Genomic DNA, 27,731 nt, shown 5'->3' on the forward strand with positions numbered 1-27,731 from the left:
GGATGAAAACTGTGACCTCTATTCTCTACAAAAGGTTTTTCTATTATTTGACCTAGTGACCTAGTTTTTGACCCCAAGTGACCCAAATACAATCCCAACCCAGATTTCTATCAAGATAAACATTCTGATCAAATTTTATGAAGATTGGATGAAAACTGTGACCTCTATTGTCTTCACAAGATTTTTCTATTATTTGACCTAGTGACCTAGTTTTTGACCCCAGATGACCCAAATACAATCCCAACCCAGATTTCATCAAGCTAAACATTCTGACCAAATTTCATAAAGATTGGATGAAAACTGTGACCCCTATTGTCTATACAAGGTTTTTCTATTATTTGACCTAGTGACCTAGATTTTGACCTAGAGACCTAGTTTTTGACCTAGTGACCTAGTTTTTGACTCCAGATGACCCAAATACAACCCAACCCAGATTTCATCAAGATAAACATTCTGACCAAATTTTATAAAGATTGGATGAAAACTGTGACCTCTACTGTCTACACAAACAAATTGTTGATGTTTTTTCTATTATTTGACCTAGTGACCTAGTTTTTGACCTCAGATGACCCAAATACAATCCCAACTCAGATTTCATCAAGATAAACATTCTGACCAAATTTCATAAAGATTGGATGAAAACTGCTGCCTCTATTGTATACAAATGTTTTTCTATTATTTGACCTAGTTTTTGATCAAGTGACCTAGTTTTTGTCCCCAGATGACCCAAATACAATCCCAACCCAGATTTTATCAAGATAAACATTCTGACCAAATTTCATAAAGATCGGATGAAAACTGTGACCTCTACTGTCTACACAAACAAATTGTTGACGGACACACGCACGCACACACGGACGCCGGACATCACACGGTCACATCAGCTCACCATGTCACTTTGTGACAGGTGAGCTTAAAACAACACCACACAATTGACTATTTGACTTATAAATTCTTTAACAGTCAAATAATTAAATACATAAACTTTGGTGTTTATTGATGATTCTCCATACCCTGAACATATATATTCATTTAAAATAATTATCTGTGGCTAAGGTATGGCTCAATATAGTGACCTGGCACTTTTAGATTTCATTTGCATATATAATAAGCATTGATTTGTTTCTACATTTGCATTTGTTTTTATACGTTCTGGTTTTACCAGTTTAATCACACCATAACAATAAACTAAGAAAGGTATGCTTCAGTCGATTGATATTACTCTCGGTGTAGAAAGTACTTTATTCTTCGTTAGGGTATTTGAATGTATTCATGCATAAAGGTCATTGCAAAGTTAATATTGCTGAGCTATATTAAGACATTATTTACAACATTTTTATGACAAGACAATAGCAATATGATAAATGAGCGCATGCCTTTAAAGGAGCTTGTACCCAGATTTTGGTTTTCTTTATATATATGTCAATAGATATATTTACTGACAAAACAGTACTTTTTGAGACGTGCAAAATATAATTCTTATGTCAAGATTTTTGTAGTCTGTGATGGAATTCGATCCCAGGTAATTTGTGGGAAAATTCTGAAGCACTTACACTGGGCCATTCAGACCTTGAAATGTATTTTAATAGCTATTTTCATAAATTTACATAACTTCAAAATAAGTAATGAAATACGTTACAATCACATAATATTTTCTTTATTTGGATTGATTAGAATCCATAAACAGTTCAGTCATGAAGTCATTTTGCTTGTCTGTATATGATATATAAATGGTATACCTTACATTTGGAAGTTATAACAATATGGGAGATACATTAATTTTGCCATATGTCACTTTCAATTCTATTAGCAAGCGACTCCTCTTGCTAGGTGGCTTTTACTGTTTATGCAATCGGAAGGAAGGCAATTTAAGGTAGTGCACCTCTAATGGGCACATATCCAAATATAATCTAATTAATTATTTTCTTAATCAGCATCATTTCACTGAACTACATGCAAATTTGTAGGTAGGCTTTCCATGCTTTTTAAAAAAATATACCGATTTTTTCAAAACCACCCCACGCTCGGCTTTTGTCCAGTTTATTTTCACCCCTGGGGTATATAAAAGTTCCATAATTCATTCAAATTTCCAAATATGGGCATGCAGTTGGTGTGTACAGATGCTGTAAAGGTGTTTAAAGTTTAAACAAGATGAAATAAGTATTCTTTTACAGACATTTATTTTTTACAAATTTTTATCTATGGAAGAGCACCATGAAATGTAAGTGATTTCAGCCGCGTAAAAATTGGGTCGGTTAAAAACAAGTGTCATAAAATTCAAAATAGTATCATTTAAGTCATATTTTAAACTTAGTTTTTATAGAAACACTATATACAGCAAAAATACCAAGAACTAGACAGATTTACCGTTTACTTTTTGAAATAAAAATAAAAATGCAACATGCATGGTTCGTATTTTCAACAGTAAATCACCCAATTTCGCCATAACGTTGTTTTAATTTTAATAATTTAAAAATGTGCATAAAAATTGCAACATATTTAACAATAAATATAGCTTATATGCCATATTAAATCAAATTACGTTAGAAAATAAATAAAACGCGTCGCAAAAAAGTATACGTCGTCGGCAGGATTCGAACCTGCGCGGGAATATCCCAAAATATTTCTAGTCTATCGCCTTAACCACTAGGCTACGGCACCTAATAGTAGGCTCTTCAACCTTCGAAGAAATCGCGGGAAATCATTAGAGGTGCACTACCTTAAGACACAAATTATAGTTCCCATATTAAATAAATGTGTATTGGGAAAACTAAAAGTACTGTTAACAAGCTCTATGCCTTGGCCCAAAGGTGTACTGATTGTAGTGAATCAATATGTTTAGCAGTATTCATACACATTTTATTAACATTATTTAATACATTCTAATAAAAACATATCTGGAATTCTCAACGGTACATATATTACATATTTAACTTCTAACAAATGACAAAATGGAAGAAGTAATAGGAAACAATTTAATACATTCTTCGATTCCTCTAATAAACAAGAAATGTGTTTGTCAGAAACACTATGTCCCCTTCTGTGCCGCTTTGACTTTATTATTATGCCCCCCTTCGAAGAAGAGTGGGTATATTGTTTTACTCATGTGGGTCCGTCCGTCCACCAGATGGTTTCCGGATGATAACTCCAGAACGCTTAGGCCTAGGATCATGAAACTTCATAGGTACATTGATCATGACTGGCAGATGACCCCTATTGATTTTCAGGTCACTAGGTCAAGGTCACAGTGACTCGAAATAGTAAAATGGTTTCCGGATGATAACTCAAGAATGCTTAGGCCTAGGATCATGAAACTTCATAGGTAGATTGATAATGACTGGGAGATGACCCCTATTGATTTTCAGGTCACTAGGTCAAAGGTCAAGGTCACAGTGACTCAAAATAGTAAAATGGTTTCCGGATGATAACTCAAGAATGCTTACGCCTAGGATCATGAAACTTCATTGGTACATTGATCATGACTGGCAAATGACCCCTATTGATTTTCAGGTCACTAGTTCAAAGGTCAAGGTCACAGTGACTTGAAACAGTAAAATGGTTTCCCGATGATAACTCAAGAATGCTTACGCCTAGGATCATGAAACTTCATAGGTACATTGATAATGACTGGCAGATGACCCCTTTTGATTTTTAGGTCACTAGGTCAATGTCACAGTGACTCGAAATAGTAAAATGGTTTCCGGATGATAACTCAAGAATGCTTAAGCCTAGGATCATGAAACTTCACAGGTACATTGATCATGACTGGCAGATGACCCCTATTAATGTTCAGGTCACTAGGTCAAAGGTCAAGGTCACAGTGACTAAAAACAGTAAAATGGGTTCCTGATGATAACTCAAGAATAATTAGGCCTAGGATCATGAAACTTCATAGGTACATTGATAATCACTGGCAGATGACTTCTATTGATTTTCAGGTCACTAGGTCAAAGGTCAAGGTCACAGAGACAAAAACAGCATGTTTTACAAGCAGCCCTTGTTTTGACCTTTGACCTTGAAGGATGACCTTGACCTTCCACCACTCAAAATGTGCAGTTCCATGAGATTCACATGCATGCCAAATATGAAGTTGCTATCTTCAATATTGCAAAAGTTATGGCAAATGTTAAAGTTTGACCAAACTAACAGACAGACAGACCAACAGACAGGGCACTAAAGTGGTGGGGGACATAAAAATATAAACCAAACAAATGACAAATATTAAAATACTATAATGTATTCTTTAATTCTCACTTTAATACTATGTTATTCCATTATGAAATTTAATGATAATGTCTTTGTATTAACATCCGACAGATATGTGGCACTTTTAGACAATTAACAACCACTAGACTGCGACTATTGTTGCTTAGTGTCTGTTTTGACACGCCAAGCACCTAGCATGTACCGCAGCCTAATAAGGACCAAATCTCTACCCATCTGAAGCCAGCTCCAGACTGGAATCATCTTAGAACCTGAAGATAACCAATCAACATAACCATCATATTTGTCCCTACAACACCTATGTTTGTTTGTGCTCTACAAAAAATATAATTACCCTCACATTTTGAAGCAGTTTGTTAAAGCAGAAGGAAAACTGAACAATGTTCCTTTGACAAAGTGATAATACCAAACCTGTATACAAAGCTAGTTCAACTGTGGTACAACAATTTATGTATTTTCAAAAACAAGGATTTTTTAAGAAATTGAGTTAGGAGATAATACGGTAAGCTGTGGCCTGAATGTGTGTGTGCAGTAAACTATGGTTCATTCAGAAACATTTTAGAATTTATTGTAAGGACAAAAATATATATTCAGTTTAAAAAAAGAATTTGATTCATTGAAAGCACATCAAATTAACTCCCTTTAAAGCACATAGTTATTTACTTGCCTTCAATTTCCTGCCATGAAATGTCCACTTCGCCAATAGGAATGTTGAACCTCTGCGACAAATACAGCATTTCTACATCAAAGGCCCTAAAAAAGTAACGTTTTCATTAGCAAGCACAGAGTTCTGATTTGACTCTTGGAAAGCTAGGTCTAAGGTATGTTAACGTTAAGTCATAGAAAGAAATGTGGATACTTAAGCATTTCAGCATTAACTTACTGCTTTTACACAGAGAACAGAAACAAGGAAATGGATGTTTAATTTTGTATTGTTATATTAGCCATAAAATACTGTCAGCCCTTTTGAGCAAGACTGTTAACGTTTGCAAATGGAGTTGCAGGGAATGTTTTTTTAGCTGAATTGCAGTCTTTATAGATTGAAATCATTTTATAAAATGTCCAACCAAATTTATAACATTTTGTATAGATATTTTACGGGACGTTTTTGAAGCAATTTGATGAAAACACAAGACACCTCAGAAACAGTGACTGACCAGAGATGCTCCCCAATGTCCACATCATGCTAAGGTAAGCTTAAATACACAACAATGTGCTGAGGTAAGCAATATACGTATACATGGAACTTGATCATTCAAACCCTTACCATCTTTCCACATGAAGATTTGAAAACAGCAACAGAGCAGCTGATCTTGTGAGAAGCTTAAAACCACACTGGGTATCCTTGATTCCTTTTACGCACAGAACATAAACCAGGAAGTGGAAACCATACATTAGAAGAGTCCGGAACAATGATCTCTGGAATAGAAGCACAGAGAAAGGATAAACAAAATAATGTACGGTAACTAGGCTTGTGTTTGCAAACTATTAGATTGACAAATTGGGCCATGATGACCAAAATGTTTAACTGAAAAGGACCGGGATCATTTCTGATGTCTAAATGGCAGTTCCTACAAAGTTTGTTTATAATTTTATTTAATAACATTTGGATGTGTTTATGCAGTGATCTAATCAGCAACTTAATACAGTGACCTAAAATACAAGTTTCAAATGGATGTCAGTTGTAACAGTAGGTATGTTCTTTCGTTCAAACCTTATTCTAAATTTTCAATACAAGGGCCATAAACGTAACTGCCAGTCAAAGTTATGATCCTTTGTCCGTGAGCTACAAAATTACCCACAAGTGATAAATGTGATTTAACATTGACACCCGTAGATAGAACAGAGATATGATTCTGTAGCATGCATACATTGATGTTGACAAAGACTAATGGTAAAGTATTTAAATTCAAACTATTTTGTAAGTTTCAAGCTACACATGAAGGCGCTAAAGAGTTAATGCCCCAGCATAACTTGTTATGCAGTCTAAATTTAACGTGGTAAAAAAAACAAAAATATACATATTCTACTAGAGACGACATACTTCTCAGAAAATGCAATAAGAATTGACAGTTGGTTGAAGTCTCTATCCTGATTACGTACAAATGTACCTTAACAACAGAGTCTTGAGCTAGATGTGCCCTGGACCCACAAACGACTCCCATGCTGTCCTGGTTCTGTATATCTGACATGGCCTTCTCCAGTTTCTGTAAATCACTAAACTTGCTAGCACCATCGGCGTCGGCAAACAGCAGGTTCTTGCCCCGGGCAACAAACATTCCCTGAAAAAGATCAAAGTTAACATATTGCAGTAATGCTGTTGTCTGAAGATCATGTTTAGCCAAATGATTCTCATTTTGTTGACATGGTCATTTTAGCTATTACATGTATATGGGTTGAATGTAAAAAAGTAAATGTAGCCCAATAGACTTGTTGAAATTATTCTGAAGCCAAATGTGCTGATTTTAATCTACAAGCTTATAAAGCAAATGACAGAGGAAGATGACCTGAACTATCTTAAAGTTAGCTCATTTAGTAAATCACAGGGGTGTGATTCAAGAACCACCTAAGGGGAAGACAATGCCCTCTTCCCCCTTTGATGTTCAACTATACTCTTCATTTGTATATAAATACTGTGATGTTTAGAACTATTTGTAAAAATATTTTGACATTGAAAGAGAAGAAATCAGCTGCAAGGAGGAGAAATCATACCAATGAATTATATCTTGTAAACAATACAAACTGCAAAATATTGTTTGGATTTATTTTTCTTGAAGAGAAAAACTTAACAGCCGATTATAATAACGCAAGCACTCAACTTCCAGTTGTGGAGAAGAACACATTGTAAGTCTTTCACAGATAATTTTTATTATCAGTGAAAATGTTTATTATTATGGACAAATGCTATGTGTTCACTAAGAAAATGTTGACGAAGAAAGATTCACGATTAACAACAAACAAAAGGTGATCAACAGATGTTTTGCTAAGATGAGATCATAACATTTCATACTCAACTTACCAATCTCACAACCCCACAGGCCATATTTAACTGACAAATGAAATCTTACTAATCTCACAGCACCACCTTTCATATATAACTGACCAATGAAATCTTACTAATCTCACAGCACCACCTTTCATATATAACTGACCAATGAAATCTCACCAATCTCACGGCACCACCTTTCATATTTAACTGACCAATGAAATCTTACCAATCTCACGGCACCACCTTTCATATTTAACTGACCAATGAAATCTTACCAATCTCAGGGCACCACCTTCCATATTTAACTGACCAATGAAATCTTACCAATCTCACGGCACCACCTTTCATAGTTAACTGACAAATGAAATCTTATCAATCTCACGGCACCACCTTTCATATATAACTGACCAATGAAATCTCACCAATCTCACGGCACCACCTTTCATATTTAACTGACCAATGAAATCTTACCAATCTCACGGCACCACCTTCCATATTTAACTTACCAATGAAATCTTACCAACTTCACGGCACCACCTTTCATATTTAACTGACCAATGAAATCTTACCAATCTCACGGCACCACCTTCCATATTTAACTGACCAATGAAATCTTACCAACTTCACGGCACCACCTTTCATATATATCTGACCAATGAAATCTTACCAATCTCACGGCACCACCTTCCATATTTAACTGACCAATGAAATCTTACCAATCTCACGGCCCCCCCTTTCATATTTAACTGACCAATGAAATCTTACCTATTTCACGGCACCACCTTTTATATATATCTGACCAATGAAATCTTACCAATCTCACGGCATCACCTTCCAAATTTAACTGACCAATGAAATCTTATCAATCTCACGGCACCACCTTTCATATTTAACTGACCAATGAAATCTCACCAATCTCACGGCACCACCTTTAATATTTAACTGACCAATGAAATCTTACCAATCTCACCGTACCACCTTCCATATTTAACTGACCAATGAAATCTTACCAACTTCACGGCACCACCTTTCATATTTAACTGACCAATGAAATCTTAACAATCTCACGGCACCACCTTCCATATTTAACTGACCAATGAAATCTTACCAATCTCACGGCACCACCTTTCATATATATCTGACCAATGAAATCTTATCAATCTCACGGCACCACCTTCCATATTTAACTGACCAATGAAATCTTACCAATCTCACAGCCCCCCTTTCATATTTAACTGACCAATGAAATCTTACCTATTTCACGGCACCACCTTTTTATATATATCTGACCAATGAAATCTTACCAATCTCACGGCACCACCTTCCATATTTAACTGACCAATGAAATCTTACTAAACTCACGGCACCACCTTCCATATTTATCTGACCAATGAAATCTTACCAATCTCACGGCACCACCTTTCCCTCGGTTCTTTTCAAGGGTTAGCACTCTGACTTTGTTGCTTCCATATTTCATACTGTATTGAAGAGCAACCTATAATAAGAAACCACACTTGTTTGAGAAACTATATGTGCAAATACAAGTGAAAATCCATGTTGTTTTTACAGATATAAACATTTACAGAATATTTTGTGAGTTAAAATTTAAATCCAAATGATGATGATCATTTTTTATTTGTTTATCTGTCAGATTTGAAACAATTAAAAAATGAACATTATCATTTGGATTTATATATCAGCTTACAAAATTTTCTGCAATTACAATGTTATCATTATTGTTCAGTCTGAACTGAATTGTAAGTGTGTTTTTTAAGCAATTTATTGTATTTCCTTTATTTGCATTTTGGACTCAAGTATTTCAGTCATATCATAGTGGTCTGTAAAAATAACCACATTTTCCTTAGCGAGCTGGTTTACCAGAACTTAGTTAACATACTTATGCCAGTAACTGACATCCTTCCGACTTGAGTCAGAGCTAGGGGAAAACCTGTATAAATCATACGCTCACTGAACACCACAGAAATGTAGCCAACACTCTACAAACGGAGCCAGCAAGCCTTGTTTGTGATTTTTTTAATCATTGTTTAAAATGCAATTCTGATGATGGCATGTTAGAGTAAAGAATAAGTCAGCCTTTTGCTTCTATTTAAATTTTAACAAACTGAGCAATCATGACGTCAGTACATGTATTTTAATGATAATAAGGAAAATGTTTTACTATGAATGCTCGAAATCACAAGATTATTTTAAAATTGCATTGAACCAGTTTTTAACTACATGTACAAATAAGTAAGATCTTATAATAAAGTATCAACTGTACCTCTGAAGTTCTGTCTGAACTGCCATCATTAACAACAATTATCTCATAACTGAAGGACGGAGTCTTTTGCTGAAACATAAACAGAAAAACCCTGCTAATAATACATGTACCATAAAAAAAGACTTAATAAAAGTGGTCTCATTAGAGGGTTGGTCCTTGTATCGAGATTTGGCAGTCCTCCATGTAAAGCTAAAGCATATGTCAGGCCCTTCCAAAGGTCATTAAGGCGCAGTTTTATCTCTGAACCTGAATTTATTCATTTGGCTTAGAATAGCTCTGAATCAGTGTAGAAATCAATAAGGGAACTTTGAACAAGCTGAAATCTTTTAAATGCTTAGTTTTCACATGAACAAATGTCATCAGCAAGTTTCATGATGATAGGACAGAAAAGATTACTTTTAGAGTGTTAACAAGCTTTTTTCTTTTATGCGACAAAGTTATCTAATTTCCTACTAACCCAAGTGACCCATTATGAACACCTCTGACATATTACAGCGATTTTGTTTCGCCCAATTGGGGAAAATAAACAGTACCAGTCCACTTAGCGCAAAAAAAAACTAATGTTGGGAAAATTGGTGTTGTGAATTCTGCAAATTGGGAATATGTGTATTTGATTTTTTGCTAACAAATACTTTAAAACTGATAAATAAGTGTTCTCAAGTTGTCAAAATAATATTTACTGAAGTTGAAGCTATAGAGCTGCATATGGAAATTAACTAAATGTTGCATTTTATTTACATCCCCCCCCACATTTTTTTTAAAACTTGAATTGGGAATTATGTGGACTGCAAATTGCAGTGCAATCAAGAAATGTGTAGGTTTTCCCTGATTTAGAAAGGTCTGTTTTCCGGTACTTTATAAAGAAGGAAAAAATCACTGTGTTATAAGGACATATGTTCAAGAAGGTTTCACCAATATTGGGCAAGAAATTTGGCCCATATTGTTCACAAGGTTAATGTTGAGGGTGCCGAATGCATGACAGACAAAATGCAAAAAATTAAATCTCACTATGAGCACATGAGAAATAGAAATTATTGGTTGCCTGTTAGACCACGGCAAATAGTTTGGCCCAGGCAACACATTTTCGAAAGTTGGTACAGTTGGACTGTGCAAACTTGTTTGAAACAATTACTTGAAATTAGTATTATTGAATCACAATAGACAAATGTTAATCAATAATAGTATGCACATACTTTTGCCAATTAAATAATGTTATTCAGACTCATAATAGGCTCATTTCAGCAGCCTTGATTTATTATTTACAGTGTAGTATTTTATATAATAACTTATTAGATACACATGATGAGTACTTGGATTTTGGCTCTTAAATCTTTTGCTGAGCAAACAAAGTTCAAAGAAATAGTTATTGTTGCCCACGCCGACAACCAAATATGAACAGTAAATTTTTATCCTTGTACATTGTGCTCAGGTGATCTAAAATAAACACAATCTAAACTTATATGAATAATCTATACCTGGCGCTCTTCCAAATAACTCAAAGCTTCATCCATCATTATTGGCACTAAAATAGAAGTGGTTCTTTGTTTATACAGATATAGGTAAATGATAGTTACCAAGTAATACTGATACAAATGATGGTTACCATTTATCAAGCAGATCATCTGTTACATAAAACCTATATTTTTTCTGCTCAAGTGGGGCAAAAGTTATGGCTTTAATGATTTCATCTGTGATTGCAAGCTTGTTGAAAATCATAAATAAATGTTGGACTTTGAACTTGAAACAAAAAGCGGACCATCATGACAGTTGCGAAGCTCTAACCATTATTCTGCCATATTCAATTATTAAATATAATAGATTTTGTGTACTGACCACATAACTATGTCAATATGTGTGAAGCCACTGTGGCACAATGTTGTTTTTTTGTTTTTAAACTAAAATCTGGATATTTGTTTACATCTTTAGATACTGATGTGTTATTGAAACACCCAGCATAATGTAAGAATCTACAGTACCAAAGCAATAGGTCTTTATTTTCTATTTTTAATGGTAATATAGCTGTTTAGTGTTTCACTTACATCTGGTCTCTTCAAAATACGCTGGTACAATAACAGATAGGTCGGTACTGGCTGGATCATGAAGACTGGGAAATCTACACTTTGTTTTCTTTACAGGACATTCATAAAATTTCTCACTTTCATATCTTTCCATTGATGGATATGGTGTTGATGTAAAGAATATACCAATTACAACCTGAAAATAACAACAAAATTGTGTAACCATATGATAAATTCATACACATGAAAGATGTCATTGGAGCAAAAAATTAGTCAAAACAAAAGTAAATTCAAATTGTAAAACCTTGTGTTTTCTGGCAAATTTAAAGTGCTGTAATGCTTAACAAATGACAACTACTTACAGCAATAAAATAAGAAGGAAAGATGTCTTTTCAAGACATCTGATAACAAGACAGAGCTACCCTGATATTATACTTTCATATTTTGTTGAAAAAAACTAACAATATGCATCATTTAATTTTTCAATGAAAATTAACATTTTTTTTAATATGTAAATGAATGTTTATAACAGATATTAAATAAATGTAGCAGATTTGCTTTGATTTATGTTCATGAAATGAAAATGCAAGCAAATTACAACACCACTCATTCAGTTAAGAAAAATCTGCATGGGGGGATAATAATACCCATAGCATGGCAGAGGTGGTTAGGTATAGTGCTCCAGCCAAGGCTTAAAGAAAGGGTGTTCCGCCATGCCATTACGAGGCCCCGCCCTTGCAACCTATGACTCCCACTATGCACTTTTAATCTATCCTCGATGCAATTTAAGTCACAAGGCTAATTGACATATACTTTATTTCATTTTATTACCGCAAGCTTGTGGGTTATAGCTTCAAATATGTCACACTCCTTAGAAAATACTTCCAAATTAATATTATTAAACATTCACTTTAAATTATTTGAAATAGCCACAAGATAAGAATGTATGTGTTTTTGATGACTATAATGTAGGTATTAAAAGCACTGATGAATGTTTACCTCAAGTCATATGTTCATTTCTAAGTACTGACAAAACATAATTGAACGTCTGATATATGTGACCATGCAAGTACATGTAGGCAAATCCGGTGTTAATGTTCGTGCCCAAGTTCAGCACTAAACAATTAAGACTCCTTAGTATCACAGATTTCACAATTATTCAATAGTCAAAGGTTTAATACTGTCGACATTAATCTACTCATTTGTCTTGTGAAAGAAACCAAGATGCAGCATACTAATCACTTCACACTATGCACTCAAAGATTACGGATGGTCTCAGCAATGGTGTGTCTCATGTACATTGCACTATCTGCTAGTAAAACAACTTACATGAACTCTGGGGACCATGACCTTTGACTAAAATGTATAACCCAAACATTGATCAATATTTAATTGACAGCTGGTTAAGGAGAAGCAATCGATAAAATGCAACATAAAGTTTATTTCGAAAAGATAAATCACGAGTGTCAGTGCAAATAAATCTTTCTTGTTAATTTGGCCAAAGTTTGGGAAACCCAGACATAGGGTCTTCTTCTTCTTCGTGATAACAGTACTCCACCATACTAGGATAAACCTAACTGATGATTATGTACTGGCGCTGGGTGGAATTTTGTGTATGATACAAGCTTGGATCAGAAGCCAAAATAGTGCCAGATAAAAGTTTTGTATATAAAGGCTTGTGTCTGAAGCAAAATTGCGCCACGGATAAAACTATGTACACTGGTTGCTGTTTAAGCTTGCTGAGATATTACTTGCAATACAACACGCAAAGTGACAACTGTTTTGAAGATGTCGACTGTACAGGCCGTGATACAACATGTCCCACTGACGGATGGTTCTAGGGTAAAAGGAGAACTTGTATGGATCGTATAATACACCTATATGTCTTTATCTATGGTTGTGTGAGTGCCTAGTACTTATATAGGAAGATTTTGGAATTAACAGGTTGCTAATTGTGGCTGATGGAATGGCTACTATGTTGTTAACAATTTTATATAAAAGTATAAATCTTACTCTTGCTCTTCTAACTTCAAGTGATGGCCAATAAAGTTTATTAATAATTTTTGTAACTGATTTTGAGTTTGGTCCAGTAAGGTAATAATTTGTGACGAAACGAGCTGCTCTTTTTTGCACCTTTTCAATTTGGTTAATTTGATTACTATTATGGGGATCCCAAACTGTTGAAGAATATTCAAGTTTTGGTCTTACTATTACTTTATATGCATGTTCCTTAACTTTCGGGGCATTTATTTGCAGGGTTTTTTTTTAGAAAAAGGGGAAGACGCTGGGTAAAAGGGGAAAATCGAGCTCGAAAGAGACATATTTGGGGAAAAAATAAAAACTGTTCATTTCAATTTCTATAACTCACCTGCAGACTTCAGGTTTTTTATAGAAAAAGAGACATGTCTCTGACCTTTTTGTTCTTAAACACATGAACAAGTTAATTAAAATCAAAGTCTAAATAAAGTTGCAGGTGTAGATCTAATAATGGGAAATGTTTTCAACTGGGGCCGGGGAACGATGTCAATATTATGATTTCAATTTCATGATGAATGGGTTGACGATCTAGATCTGCTACAGTATTGGAAGGGAAAGGTGCGGCAGCTGCCGATTGTCTACTTTCACTTTCACAATAATCCGACAGTATTAATCGATGTTGATTTCATGTACTTCCGAATCCTGCTGTGTTTCAACGGTTTTTGATGATTCATTCTTAAACAAGAGCACCGCCTTGCGGGTGCAGACCGCTCATCTATTTTCTTTTTAAAGGTGAAGGGACTCTCATTTTCAATCACAAAGGAGGGAGGAGTGGAGTGAAGAGGGGTGTATAGTGTGGGGTTGTGGACATTTATTACATTATCTTCCAAAAAAGCGAAAAAAAAAACAAAAAAAAAACAAATCCGGGGGGGGGGGGGGGGGGGGGGGGGGGGGGTTGGGGGGGCGATGGGGGGGGGGGGGGGGGGGTTTGGGTGCGATGGTTGGACGGTATTGCAAACATAACCATTTTTTAAAAAAAAATGGGGGGGGGTATAGTGTGAGGGTGTGGTGGTAATTTGTGAGATGATCTTAAAAAAAAAAAAAAAAAAAAAAAAAAAAAAAAAAAAAATTAGGGGGGGGGGGGTGGGGTGGGGGGGGGGGGTATAGTGTGAGGGTGTGGTGGTCATTTGTGAGATGATCTTAAAAAAAAAAAAAAAAAAAAAAAAAAATAGGGGGGGGGGGGGAGGGGGGGGAGGGGGGGAGGGGGGAGGGGGGGAGGGGAGGGCACGGGGGATGGTTTGGGTGGAGTCTATTGTGGTATGTCAGGTAAGAGTAGTTTCATCAAAGTATCAATCAAATCTAATCATAAATAAAGAAGTTATGGCAATTTTAGCAAAATTTAATAATTTGACCTTGAGAGTCAAGGTCATTCAAAGGTCAAAGTAAAATTAAAGTTGCCAGGTACAGTAACCTCATGATAGCATGTAAGTATTTGAAGTTTGAAAGCAATAGCCTTGATACTTAAGAAGTAAAGTGGATCGAAACACAAAATTTAAGTCAAAAAAGGGCCATAATTCCGTAACAATGACAACCAGAGTTATGCAACTTGTCCTTTTACTGTACCCTTATGATAGTTTGTGAGTGTTCCAAGTATGAAAGCAATATCTATGATACTTTAGGGGTAAAGTGGACCAAAACATAAATCTTAACCAAATTTTCAATTTTCTAAGTATAAAGGGCCCATAATTCCGTTCAAATGCCAGTCAGAGTTACATAACTTTGCCTGCACGGTCCCCTTATGATAGTTCATAAATCTTGCAAGTATGAAAGCAATAGCTTTGATACTGTAGGAATAAAGTGGACCTAAACACAAAACTTAATCAAATTTTCAATTTTCTAAGTATAAAAAGGGCACATAATTCTGTCAAAATGCCAGTCAGAGTTACATTACTTTGCCTGCACAGTCCCCTTATGATAGTTAGTAAGTGTTGCAAGTATGAAAGCAATAGCTTTAATGCTTAAGGAATAAAATGGACCTAAACACAAAACTTAACCAAAATTGTCAATTTTCTAAGTATAAAAAGGGCACATAATTCTGTCAAAATGCATGCCAGAGTTATCTAAATTTGCCTGCCCAGTCCCCTCATGATAGTAAGTAAGTGTACCAAGTTTGAATGCAATAGCATTGATACTTACTGAGAAAAGTGGAACTAAACGCAAAACTTAACCAAAATTTTCAATTTTTTAAGTATAAAAAGGGCACATAATTCTGTCAAAATGCACGCCAGAGTTATCTAACTTTGCCTGCCCAGTCCCCTCATGATAGTAAGTAAGTGTACCAAGTTTGAATGCAATAGCATTGATACTTTCTGAGAAAAGTGGACCTAAACGCAAAACTTAACCGGACGCCGACGCCAACGCCAACGCCAACGCCAACGCCGACGCCGACGCCAAGGTGATGACAATAGCTCAAAATTTTTTTTCAAAAAATAGATGAGCTAAAAATGCGTCAATGCAATTGATATTTTCCGAGTCCGAACGTTTTATTTTGTTCGTGTATGAACGCCAATTGTGAGACTTTTTTCTGTTTTAACGTTGGCTTTCACATAACCCGGATGAAAATTCGACTGGTTTCCGGTAATTGACGAAACACCCTTCTCGCGCAAGACTGGAATCCAGTAAAATAGTCACATGATTAATACGATTAGTTGCCCGGTTTCCTTGACGTAATTTAAGAGCTATATATAGAATCACTGGGATTCCCAGATTTGAGTGTTCGTCGGGAGAGAGAGACATCTACATCTACATTGTACATCGCTGCAATCACGCATGATTATTATGCGACGGGTGGTGGAAGAATAAGAATAAAGAATGAGAGACAGTAAAGTAAGAAGAGCTTGATAGTTAAAAGACAGCTACGTTTCGCCCTTCTCCCTCATGCCTCTCCGGCTACGGTGGCCGCTGAGAGGATTGAACCTCAACCGGCACAGCCAAGAGGGGTCATTAGGAGTTACTTTGTAGCTAGCGCTGACAACTTTTTCAGAATCTGGTTGTTGCTAGCCCCCGCTTGAAGGATACCAAGTCGGGGGATTCAGCAATGGAGGCTGGTAGGTTGTTCCAGGTGGCAATTATACTTGGAAAAAAGCTGTGGCGATAGTATGAAGTGGATGTTGATAATGGCAGGAACTTGAAGGAGTGGTTTGCTCGTGTCCGGCTTGAGCCAGGGGAAAGGTATTTCGAGACTGGTATGTCCACGAGGTCGTTGGTTATCTTATAGACCATTGTCAGCTTGGCTTTGGTTCTTCTGGACTCTATAGTTTCCCACTGTAGGTGTTCGAGCATTGATGTGACGCTACTAGTATTGTGATATCTGTTCGTCACATAGCGGGCTGCTCGTCTTTGGACCATCTTCAGGTCGTGGATCTGCTCCTTATGGTATGGGCTCCACACAGTGCCGCAGTACTCTAGGTTGGGGCGAACGAGGGAAAAGTATGCTGCACTTTTTACCTCTTTGTTGCCTATCCGTAAGTTCCTGCGTAGGAAACCAAGGGAACTGTTGCCTTTCTTGATCACTTGTTGGATATGTGGCTTCCAGGACATGTCCTTTGTTAGCTCCACCCCAAGGTATTTGGATGCGTCTTCACATGCAAGCGTGTGGCCTTTGAGGGTGTAACTGTACAGGAGTGATGATCGCTTTCTGCACACTCGCAAAATGCAGCACTTCTCTGGGTTAAAGGACATTCCCTAGAGCTTCTCCCAGTCCCACAGGCGACGGAGGTCTTCCTGAAGCACTTCACTGTCCTGCTCCGAGGATATTTCTCTGTATACTACACAGTCATCTGCGAAGAGCCTGGTCTTGGAGGAGACTGTAAGAGGTAGGTCGTTAATGTAAACAAGGAAGAGGATCGGTCCCAGAACGCTTCCCTGGGGCACTCCGCCGACTACTGGGGCGGGATCTGAGATTGTTCCGTCGACAGCAACTCTCTGTTTTCTGTCTGTAAGGAAGGCTCGGATCCAATACAAGGTCTGGCCGCGTATGCCGTAGTGGTGCAGCTTGGTCAGCAGACGCTGGTGTGGAACTTTGTCGGACGCTTTGCTGAAGTCCAGAATGGCAAGGTCATGTTGTTTCCCTTTGTCTAGTGACTTCAGGAGTTCGTCCGACAGAGTTAGTAGTTGCGTTTCACAGCTCGGCGAGAGAGCGAGATCGTTGTACATGGTACAAATTGGATAAGTGTCGACTTCCCAAAAGAAAAAAAAACATTTCTTTGAGGGTAAAATATTATATTTTGGTGAAAAATTATATTTTTGGAGGGGAAATGGTATTTTTAGGGGAAAAATTCTGGTAGGGGAAGACGCGTCACTTTCTTAGTAAAAAAACCCCTGATTTGAGATTTCTGCGAAGGAATCCTAGTGATTGGTTTGATTTACTGGTGATAGAATTTATATGATGATCCCACTTCAAGTTGTCTTGGATAGTTACACCTAAGTATTTTGATGATTTTACTCTTTTTAACGTATGGTTATGTAGTTGATATTGGAAGAAGACAGTTCTAGCTTGACAGGTGATGCTTAACACGTTGCATTTATCAGGATGGAATAACATGAGCCAGTCCTGCTCCCATCTACCCGCAGCCTATAGATCACTTTCCTGGTTGCACTTTATCTATCTATAGATAATGCTGTCGTCTGCAAACAGGCGAAGTGCGCTGTGTTGCGAGTGACTCCAGCAGGTCGTTGATATAGATGTAGTTGCAATAATTCAACTCTCAGCTGAGAGTTGCAATGCGCTCTCTCTTGTCCATGGGTGCAAAATGTTATCAACAATGCAAGGGTTAAGGAACACTGAAACTGCAAGAACTTATTAAAGTTTACCTGTCTAAACCACAAACTCATCCAAATGGTACCATTAACGCAAGAAATAATTGCTTTTCTTTGACTTAGTTTTTCTTTGGTATTGGTTAGGTTGCAGTACACCAATATTTTGCATGTCGGGTTATATGATGGAGCCTAATAAAGTCGATAACAATGTGGTATTCAATACAAAATACACTGTTTCAAATTTAAACATAAAAATGTCAGCGAGAAAAGTGTGTTGAAACACCGTCATGTTTTTATAGGGTGCATGCAAAGGATAACATTCGTAGGTAGCCATTCAGGTAAATTTAACGTTTATGAAGTTTATTCATTATTTTCCTAAATTTGTCTCGAACGACGTCTGTTTAGTGAACTGCACCCATGTTTATGAAGGGGTGCATATGGACTCCCAGAGCTGCCTAAGCAAAAATTATCAAAGGCTCTGGGAGTCCGTTTATATGGACTAATATAGATGAGGAACAGGATAAGCCCAAGAACAGTTCCCTGTGGGACGCCAGATGTGACTGGGACTTTTTCTGATTATTGGCCCTCCAGGACGACCGTTAGAGTACAGTCATGAAGAAAATCTATTATCCAATTTAGGGCATTACATTATTACTGTGAATCATTATTATGATAATATTTGAGTTTGTATATAAGATGTTTATGGGGCACTTTGTCGAACGCCTAACTCCTTGTTCAAAGAGGGACAGAGGTTGATTCGTTATTTCAACATGAATACTAAAGTTTACTCTAAAGTGACTCGGAACAAGCATATTACCACTGGTACAAAATAACTTTCTCAGCAAGTTAACAATAACATCATAATTGGTGAAGTTAGCGATTGCCAGAGCCAAAATTGAAGTTAAACAGTATTATAGAAATAATAAAGCAATATTGCAATACCAACCACAAGAATAAACACAATTCCAAGTAAAATGCACGCATATAAAAGGCCGGTTACGTCCATTTTATCCGATTTGCCACGAATCAGTATGTTGTAATCTGTCAGTCAAAATCGCAATATTATGTGCAGAGTTATCGATCCTTTCACAAAAACGGGCCGGTCAACACGGTGTAAACCACTGTGAGAACGGTCTTGTTGTGTTTGGTACCCCGCCTGAATGAGTTATTTCAGCGATCGTCGAACACCATTTTGACAAAAAGATTTAGTATTATATTGACTATTTATTCATCAAATATTTATGTAATAATGCTTTATTCTGTTCAGACCAATTGTGTAAATCAAGATTTTATCCATATACTTTTCATACGACTTGTATTTTACATTCATATTTAAGATTAAAAATTAATTCGTTAACAGATTAAGATCATGCTTACGCTTTTAAAGCAACAGGCAGTTATAAATTATAATACTCCTCCAATGTCTGGAACCGTCATACAAGAGCTCAAATAAATCTACTGGAAAAGTATAAAGACGTGCAGCCAGTTTTGTAACAAACAGATACATGTATAACAAGACAAGCACAGTAACTAATATGACACTCTCGATTGGCCCAAACTTGAAACAGGCAGACCAAAATTTAGTCTCCTCATGTTATATAAAATTATCCACCATGTAGTTGTTATCACTCCTATTGATAACATTCTTGTTCATGTCCACCCCGATCATGACTCAGCAGTACCCATTTCATTAGACACATTCAACCTCAAAATACTCTTATTTATTCTCATTCTACCCGGAATTAGGTATCCATTTGATTCTACTACTTACCCATATACAAAAGGCAGCCACAGTAGAAGTTTTAAAAACCCTAACTCGCGTGTATTTCAGTGTCCCCCTAATCCACATGTAAACATTTACAATGTAAATAATTTTAAATTAATACCCAAATGAGCACCTTTGTTCAGTTTCCACTCCTTTTATCAATAGGCGCCGGCAAAACGTCTATGAAGAAAGAGTTCTGTATCGGAAAAAGAAATAAAACAACAAATAATAGTCTGCATATATACATATACGTTCACATAGAACTCATATGTTATATAATTAAAATTTAAATCTTATTTTTCTTAAATGTACAATAAAGCGAATACATTCTTACAATAACAAAGACGGCCGATTTTGAAATAACATACTCATCTTCATTTGGAAAAACATCTGTTCAAATCTCTGACTCGAAAATATGAAATTTGATAAGAACTCTATCAGGGTACAGGGTCACGTGACTGTGTGGGGTTCTAAATAAAGCGTTTGTGCATGTAAACACACAGGTAAGTGGTGCTTTTCAAATAAATATAAACTTTTTAAATAAGACAGATTTTTATGCTGCTTATGGGAATGTGAAATACATCAGATTTACTTTATTTAATAAGCCTGTGTTACATGTATTGTTCAAAAATCCATTGTGTACTGCACGGTTATGCTTAACGCAACGTGGCTTTTGTCACCTATTTCAGACATATTCAAGGATTTATTTTTATACTTCAATATATTGGCTCAAACTGCAAGAAAAACTGTCTTTTATGCATTTAAGATTTTTGCAAATGTAATTCAATAACTTGAGATATTGGAAAAATAACGTTCTTAACGGTGTGTTTACATTCTGTCCAACCGTGTGTAAACGCCTGACTTCCGGTGGTGGGAACGATGTGTCGTGATTTTGCTTAGCGGACAAATAACAGTGAAACTTAGTGAATTAACAATGTTCTAGTTCTTCATTTTTTTGTCAAGCTATGGATAAAAGAGTGTACTTAGTGTATACACTGAGGATATGCTTGTGAAAAATGCCGTCTTTTGTTAAAAGAAAGGAAATTTAAATCGTAAGTGATTCTCCTTTATGAACTACACATATTGATATCACGCTGCATAATTTCCATTGTAAACAAATATGTGTACACATTGATCAAAGCCACGAGGATCACCAGGTTCACAGAGTGAAGGAAGATAACGGGATTTATTGCACGTGAACTTTTATATTAGCGTGTTCATGGTATACTGTTCGCGAATAATAGTGTCCCCATCGATTTCATTCTTTTGCTATGAATACGTCTACGCCTACTACGACGTCGACAAAGAGGAGTTGCTCTGTTGTTTCAACACCCGACAACGTGGGCGACCAGAAAAAAATCGCATACCTAGTGATTCAATCGCAGAAGATTACCAAAACACCATGGACACAATGCCACTGGACGCACCTATTGATAAGGAGCTGGTTGAAACTATATCCAGTGCAGTGAAACAATCTGTTACTGCAAACATGGAAACCATCCTTAAGGGAATGATATACTCCATAGTAGATGGTGATGTATCCAGTCTTAGAACCAGAATAACCCTGGTAGAAGCAAATGAAATCCACCGTAAGGAAAACAAACTTAAAAGATCGTGTCTCTGAGCTCAATAAAGGATCGAATAGAAGCTGAACAGTACAGCCGTAGAAACAGCCTTAGTATATCTGGTATACCGGAACCCGCTTCTGAAGCCGGAGAGTCAACCGATGAGATTGTGTTAAACCTGTGTAAGGAACTTGGTGTAAACGTCTCCCTAAATGAAATCGACAGATCTCATAGGTCCGGAAAGCCGGGAGGTGCCAAGCCCAGCCAAATACTTGTGAAATTCATAAGTTATCGGGCACGTCAAAAGTTGTATCAAGTAAGACGGGAACTGAAACGGTGCAAAGGGCGTGAAAGGGTGTTCATAAATGAAGACCTCACAAAGGAACGATCGCACCTGCTTTTAAACGTGCGATCACTTGTGCCATTTTCTAAACTTGAAAGTGCCTGGTCGCAAGACGGAACTGTTCTGGTAAAGATCGCAAATCAAGTCGGTTTCAAGATCCACCGAGTCTACAAACCATCTGATCTCGAAAACCTCATCAAGATCTGACCCGACTCTGACCATTAGACTATTTTGGTGAGTGTACACCGTGGACCTTTACTGTCCTTCTAATGGAAACGCTGTAACTTCAATACGTCGACCTATAAACCTATAATTGTAAATGGCTATATATTTATTACAGTAAATGATTGCTAAAGTTATTTAAGTTATAATATATATGAAGTAAACTCATTCAAAACGAAGAATGTTAAATAGTCGTTTTACCAAACATATATAACATGCGTACACTATATCTGAAGTTGATCCCGTAAAAAAATGTTATCTTAGTAAATATATTAAATATCGAGTTTTCTAAATGAGTGGACAATATGCATGTATTTCCTGATAAAATTTCTTGCTGTAATATCTTACCCTCATTTTCTTTTAAAGTATACTTATTATAACCTCTTTCTCTGGCTCTTAAATTAAACTCTCTTGACATCTTGATATATACTGGATAAAACTCTCTGCTGTCGTTCTTTAACTCGGATAACATTTGTCATTTATTATTTGATATAAATCCGTGTTCTGACATTTTAACACTCATTACTTTTGATATGTAAACTTTATATAACTTAATTTTTCATTTTTCGTTGCATGTGTTATTTTTACTGTATATTTCACCTTGGTGTTGTAATTCAAATATAATTTTACACTTTTGATGTATAAATAATGCAACTCCATGATGTGAAATTTTCACTTTCATTACAGTTTTTTTGTACTTTAAGTCTTATCCCAATTCTGATAGAAAATAATGAATAACTCCTAACATTGTTTCTGAAACATATTTTTGATATATATTTGTTATAACTATTTGTTGGGATACCCTAACAGCCATTACATTCTTAATGCTTACTTGTAATGACTAAGTATAATCTAAATATGCACAGTAGTGGTAATTAAACATTGTAGCTATACAGCAATTTGGAATTTGATATAGCTTTATATGTGTATATATATGCTCATGTGTCAGTGTGTAAATAAATGCTATTTATGTATGTGTGAACATGTGAATGTAAGCATGTGTATGTATGTGGGTACTATGGTTGTGGACTTAAACATGTATCTATGCGTATAAATTAATCACAATATTGGCTGTAATGCAAATGGCGGGATTAATGTAACCACAAAACACAAAATATCCGATGTCATTTTATCAACTAACTTGTCTTAAAACAAGAGATACCATTTCAACAACCATAATTAGTTTATGCTTGCCCTATATGAATGCATTTGATCACTATTTATGTATATGTATACTTTTAAATGATAATTTTCCGCACTCTATTAGTTATAGTAATTATGTTAACATGGTTATATTCGGTTCGCCTAAAAATGCGTCTGCGTGCTTTTAATAACATGCAACTGAGCACAGAGCATTGAACTTGAATACGTACACTCTATGATGATTTGTTACACATTCTCAATTTTTATTAACACTAATTTTAAATCTTATTGTTCTCTGTGACTCATAACAAGGATTAACATAAGCAGTTAGCATACTATTTTGTATATATTTAGCAAGCAGAGATACGCTGGACAAAGTGGCAGTTGAATTTCTAATAAAACCTGACATTTAGTTTTACATCTTAATAAAAAATGTGTAAGAATTAAATGTTACCAAGAACGTTATACAACGTACTGTTAATATTTCATATATTTTTCCCTTGAATGTAACTTTGTTCATAAACGCATTGTCAACATGCATACACTATACAACACCATCTACCCATTAGTTTGAATTGTGTTTCATTATCGTAAAGTGTTCTGAAACACCTATAATTAACCACTTTTAAGTACCTTTTTTACCATTCTATACATAGATGGTGACGTCACTACGTTATTGTCAGTAAGACCGGTGTGACACAATGCCTTTTTTACGTGTATACGTACTTACATTAAATACCGCATATGACAATCACTTAGAAGGTCTAAATTTCAGTGGTCAAAATAAATGCTACATTTGTTACCACTTAACTCGTTTCTACGGTAAAACTTCCATTTGAAATGCTGCGTATTAGCAAATAGTGTATGCTAATTATATCTGCTTCATATTGTAAAACTTGTTTTGTGTGTCACATATATGCTCTCTTAAGATGAATATGACTATGTTAACTGATAGCTGTACTGCATTTTGCTTACAAATAGTGTACGTGTATTTTTAACTACAAGTCCTACTAAGCTGTGGATGAGCAAATAATGCTTTCAAATTATAGTTCTCCAGCATTTTATTACCATAAATTGACCCCTTATTTTTGCGTAGGTGTTAAACTATGTCAATTCCCTTATTTGAAATATTTGCTGCTCATCATTGTAAAACGATGTATGCTAACTTATATTTTGCATTGTATACTGCATTTCTTTTAAGGTCTGTGTACTAACATATATAGTCTTAACCATGTCCATTCCCTTTTTTGAACATATGTTCTCATCATTGAAAAAGGATACTTGATTACTTATATTTTGCAAGTAATTGTATACTGCATTTCTGTTAAGATCTGTGTCTTAACATGTATACTTGTACATGCTTTTGATGCATATTCTTGCACGAATTCTTTCCAAAACCATATCCCTAGCTCGGCGATGCCTAGCTTCCATATACACACTGTGTATCTTCTTATCTCTCTCTGTCTTTTCTTTTGTTTTATCCTAAACCCTACTCAAACTTTCATATGTGACAGATTCCTAGGTGACCACAGCTATCATGTAAAAATATACTCATGCACTATTTACGTAAATTTGACAACGTCTCAGTCCTTTCTTATCCTCATAAGCTCAATTACATAATGAAAAAACATAATTCTTACCCAATAAACGTTGTCATGTCATGTTATAAAATACGAACTGTATTCCCTTTGCTCTTACACATGTGTTTCGTCCTTTGTATTTTTGTGGATATCTTATCGTTAATATCGGTGAAGTACAATATTACATCGACTAATAACCAAGCTACATTAATCGAACATCATTCATTTACGTATGTGAAAAGCACTAACTCGGAAACCAATAAGAGGCTGTCATCTCAATTGATACGCATATTTTTCGCGATGTCATGTGGTCTCTATTTACAAATAATCTTATCACGAGCCGGGGACGTTCATCCAAACCCTGAAACTACATTTTCAGAAACACGCAATACTTCTTACTCCAGTTCGAGCTCTTCTGAGAGTAGTCTTGTTAATTCCGCGCGATACATGTTTTCATTTGTCCACTCGACGCCTTCGAGTGATATCTGTTTCCATGGTTATCACTCACCGATCCGAAAGAATAGACCGCTTGATCCGCACGGTGGGGTAGCACTATATACTACTTGAAACACTTACATACACAAGTAGACATGATCTTGAACCAAACGGACTAGAAGGTGTATGGATTGAAATAAAACAATGCAATAAAAAGCAATATTATTTAGAGTAGTCTACCGTCCACCAAACTCCGATACCTCATACATGAACTTAATAGAAACTTCTTTTGGATTAGCGGCTGACACTGGCATACACGATATTATTATCACTGGTGATTTTAATTTAAATACAAACGCGTTACTTCCAAGACGAAACATTGACGGACTATATATGTGCCCAAAACAATCTAAAACAGATCATTAATGACACAACGCATTTCACAGAACATTCGACAAGTGTTATTGACCTCATATTCGTTATTAATCCCGATTCAATCATTTCATCTGGTACTGGCGAACCGTTTCTTAACCAAAACATACGTTTTCACTGTCCAGTTTTTGGTATAGTCAAACACAATAAACCAGTTCGCAAAACATTTAGTAGACATATATGGCGTTATGACCAAGGTGACTATGATAAATTGCGAACATTAATCGCAGGCATACAATGGGAAGAGCTAGTAGATGAGGATATTAATATATACACACAAAATGTCACGCACGCTATATATGATGCTTCTTTAAAGTCTATTCCGAATAAAATGTTTGTATTAAAACAGGCGATGCCCCGTTGATGAATCAAGTCAACAATACGTAAACGAAAACGGTTGTATCACAAAGCCAAAATTTCTAACTCCTGTACTCATTGGGAACACTTTCGTAATCAAGTTGTTTTTCTCGTCCGAGATGCCAAAACACAATATTTTGAAAACCTTAGCAACAAATTAAAATCATCTAATTTCAATTCAAAAGATTGGTAGAAATTCTTGCGAAATTTTATATCTCCCCAAGATCATAAAACAATATTATCACTACGTGACGATAGAACGAACGATCTTATCACTGATGAAACAGATAAGGCCAATATGCTCAATGAATACTTTGCATCTCAATTTCATATTCACGATAATAATCATGAACTTCCATCAAGCAATAACCCGTGTTTACATACATTAAACTATATTACTATAACGCCAAATGAAGTATTAGACGCGTTTAAGAATTTGAAACTGGGGAAAGCCTCAGGTCCTGATGGAATTGACAATCAAATTTTACGCGAATGTATGGAACAATTAAATACCCCGATTTGTGATCTTCTCAATGCTAGTCTGTCCAAATGTGAAATGCCAGAAATTTGGAAAAAAGCAAATGTATGTCAGTATTTAAAAAAGGCGATCCATTTTTGCTATCGAACTATCGACCGATATCTCTGTTAAATACTTTTGAAAAGGTTTTTGAGAGGATACTGTACAAGTACATTTTTAACTTCTTACATGGAAACTCTTTCTTCACCCAATCTGGATTCATTCCAGGGGACTCTGCCGTTAATCAATTAACTTACATCTATGACAAATTTTGTAAAGCCCTGGACAATGGCCTCGAAGTTAGAGTTGTCTTCTTTGATATAAGTAAGGCTTTTGATAAGGTTTGGCATAAGGGACTTCTATACAAACTTCACTGCGCTGGCATACGAAGGGACTTGTTAAAATGGATATCAAACTATCTGTCTGACAGCAAACAAAAGGTGGTTCTTCCAGGGGTTGAATCAAGATTTGCAAACATATCTGCCGGCGTCCCACAAGGATCTATTCTTGGACCGCTTATGTTTTTAATAAACATAAATGACATTGTATCGAATATCCACTCATGTGTTAATCTCTTTGCAGACGACACAAGTCTGTATATGATTGTCAATTCTCCTGATCAGACAGCAACCTTAATGCAAGCTGATATTAACCAAATAAATACGTGGGCTCAACAATGGCTTGTAACATTTAATCCGTCTAAATCAGAATCCCTCATCATATCTCGAAAACTAAACAAGCCAATTCACCCACCTCTGACAATGCAAAACGTAACTATCCCTGAAGTTTGTGTCCATAAACACTTAGGACTCCACTAATGACTGCTCATAGCACGACCATATTGCACATATAAAGGACAAAGCATGGAAACGTCTAAATATTATGCGTCGACTTAAACATACTCTTGACAGGAAAGCGCTAGAAGTCATATACTACTCATTTATAAGACCCATACTTGAACATTCTGATGTTGTATTTGACAATTGCTGCCAATTTGAAAAAGACGATTTAGAAAAAACTCAAACTGAAGCTGCGCGAATTGTATCCGGCTGTACCAAACTTGTG

The 27,731-nt window shown here is 35.9% G+C and overlaps 1 protein-coding gene across 1 annotated transcript; it reads right to left on the reverse strand.

Moving 5' to 3' along the window:
* Positions 1-4,216: 4,216 nt before the first annotated feature.
* On the reverse strand, positions 4,217-19,401 carry LOC127877913 (dolichyl-phosphate beta-glucosyltransferase-like). The gene is made up of 9 exons (XM_052424232.1): positions 19,254-19,401; positions 11,534-11,708; positions 10,970-11,016; positions 9,495-9,563; positions 8,616-8,708; positions 6,336-6,506; positions 5,492-5,643; positions 4,892-4,977; positions 4,217-4,475 (listed from the first exon to the last, which is right to left on the reverse strand). Exons 1-9 carry the CDS (start codon positions 19,311-19,313, stop codon positions 4,360-4,362), a joined length of 969 nt encoding a protein of 322 aa, XP_052280192.1. The 5' UTR covers positions 19,314-19,401; the 3' UTR covers positions 4,217-4,359.
* Between the last annotated feature and the right edge of the window lie 8,330 nt (positions 19,402-27,731).

Source organism: Dreissena polymorpha, chromosome 4 (assembly GCF_020536995.1).
Source record: "Dreissena polymorpha isolate Duluth1 chromosome 4, UMN_Dpol_1.0, whole genome shotgun sequence".
Taxonomy (NCBI): domain Eukaryota; kingdom Metazoa; phylum Mollusca; class Bivalvia; order Myida; family Dreissenidae; genus Dreissena; species Dreissena polymorpha.

Coding starts and splice junctions, on each gene's coding strand:
- LOC127877913 (XM_052424232.1), bottom strand. CDS start 19,313: ATGGACGTAACCGGCCTTTTATATGCGTGCATTTTACTTGGAATTGTG. Junction 6,507..8,615: donor AAGGTGGTGCCGTGAGATTG/GTAAGATTTCAT, acceptor GATCTTTTTCAG/GGAATGTTTGTTGCCCGGGG. Junction 4,978..5,491: donor AATCTTCATGTGGAAAGATG/GTAAGGGTTTGA, acceptor TTACTTTTTTAG/GGCCTTTGATGTAGAAATGC.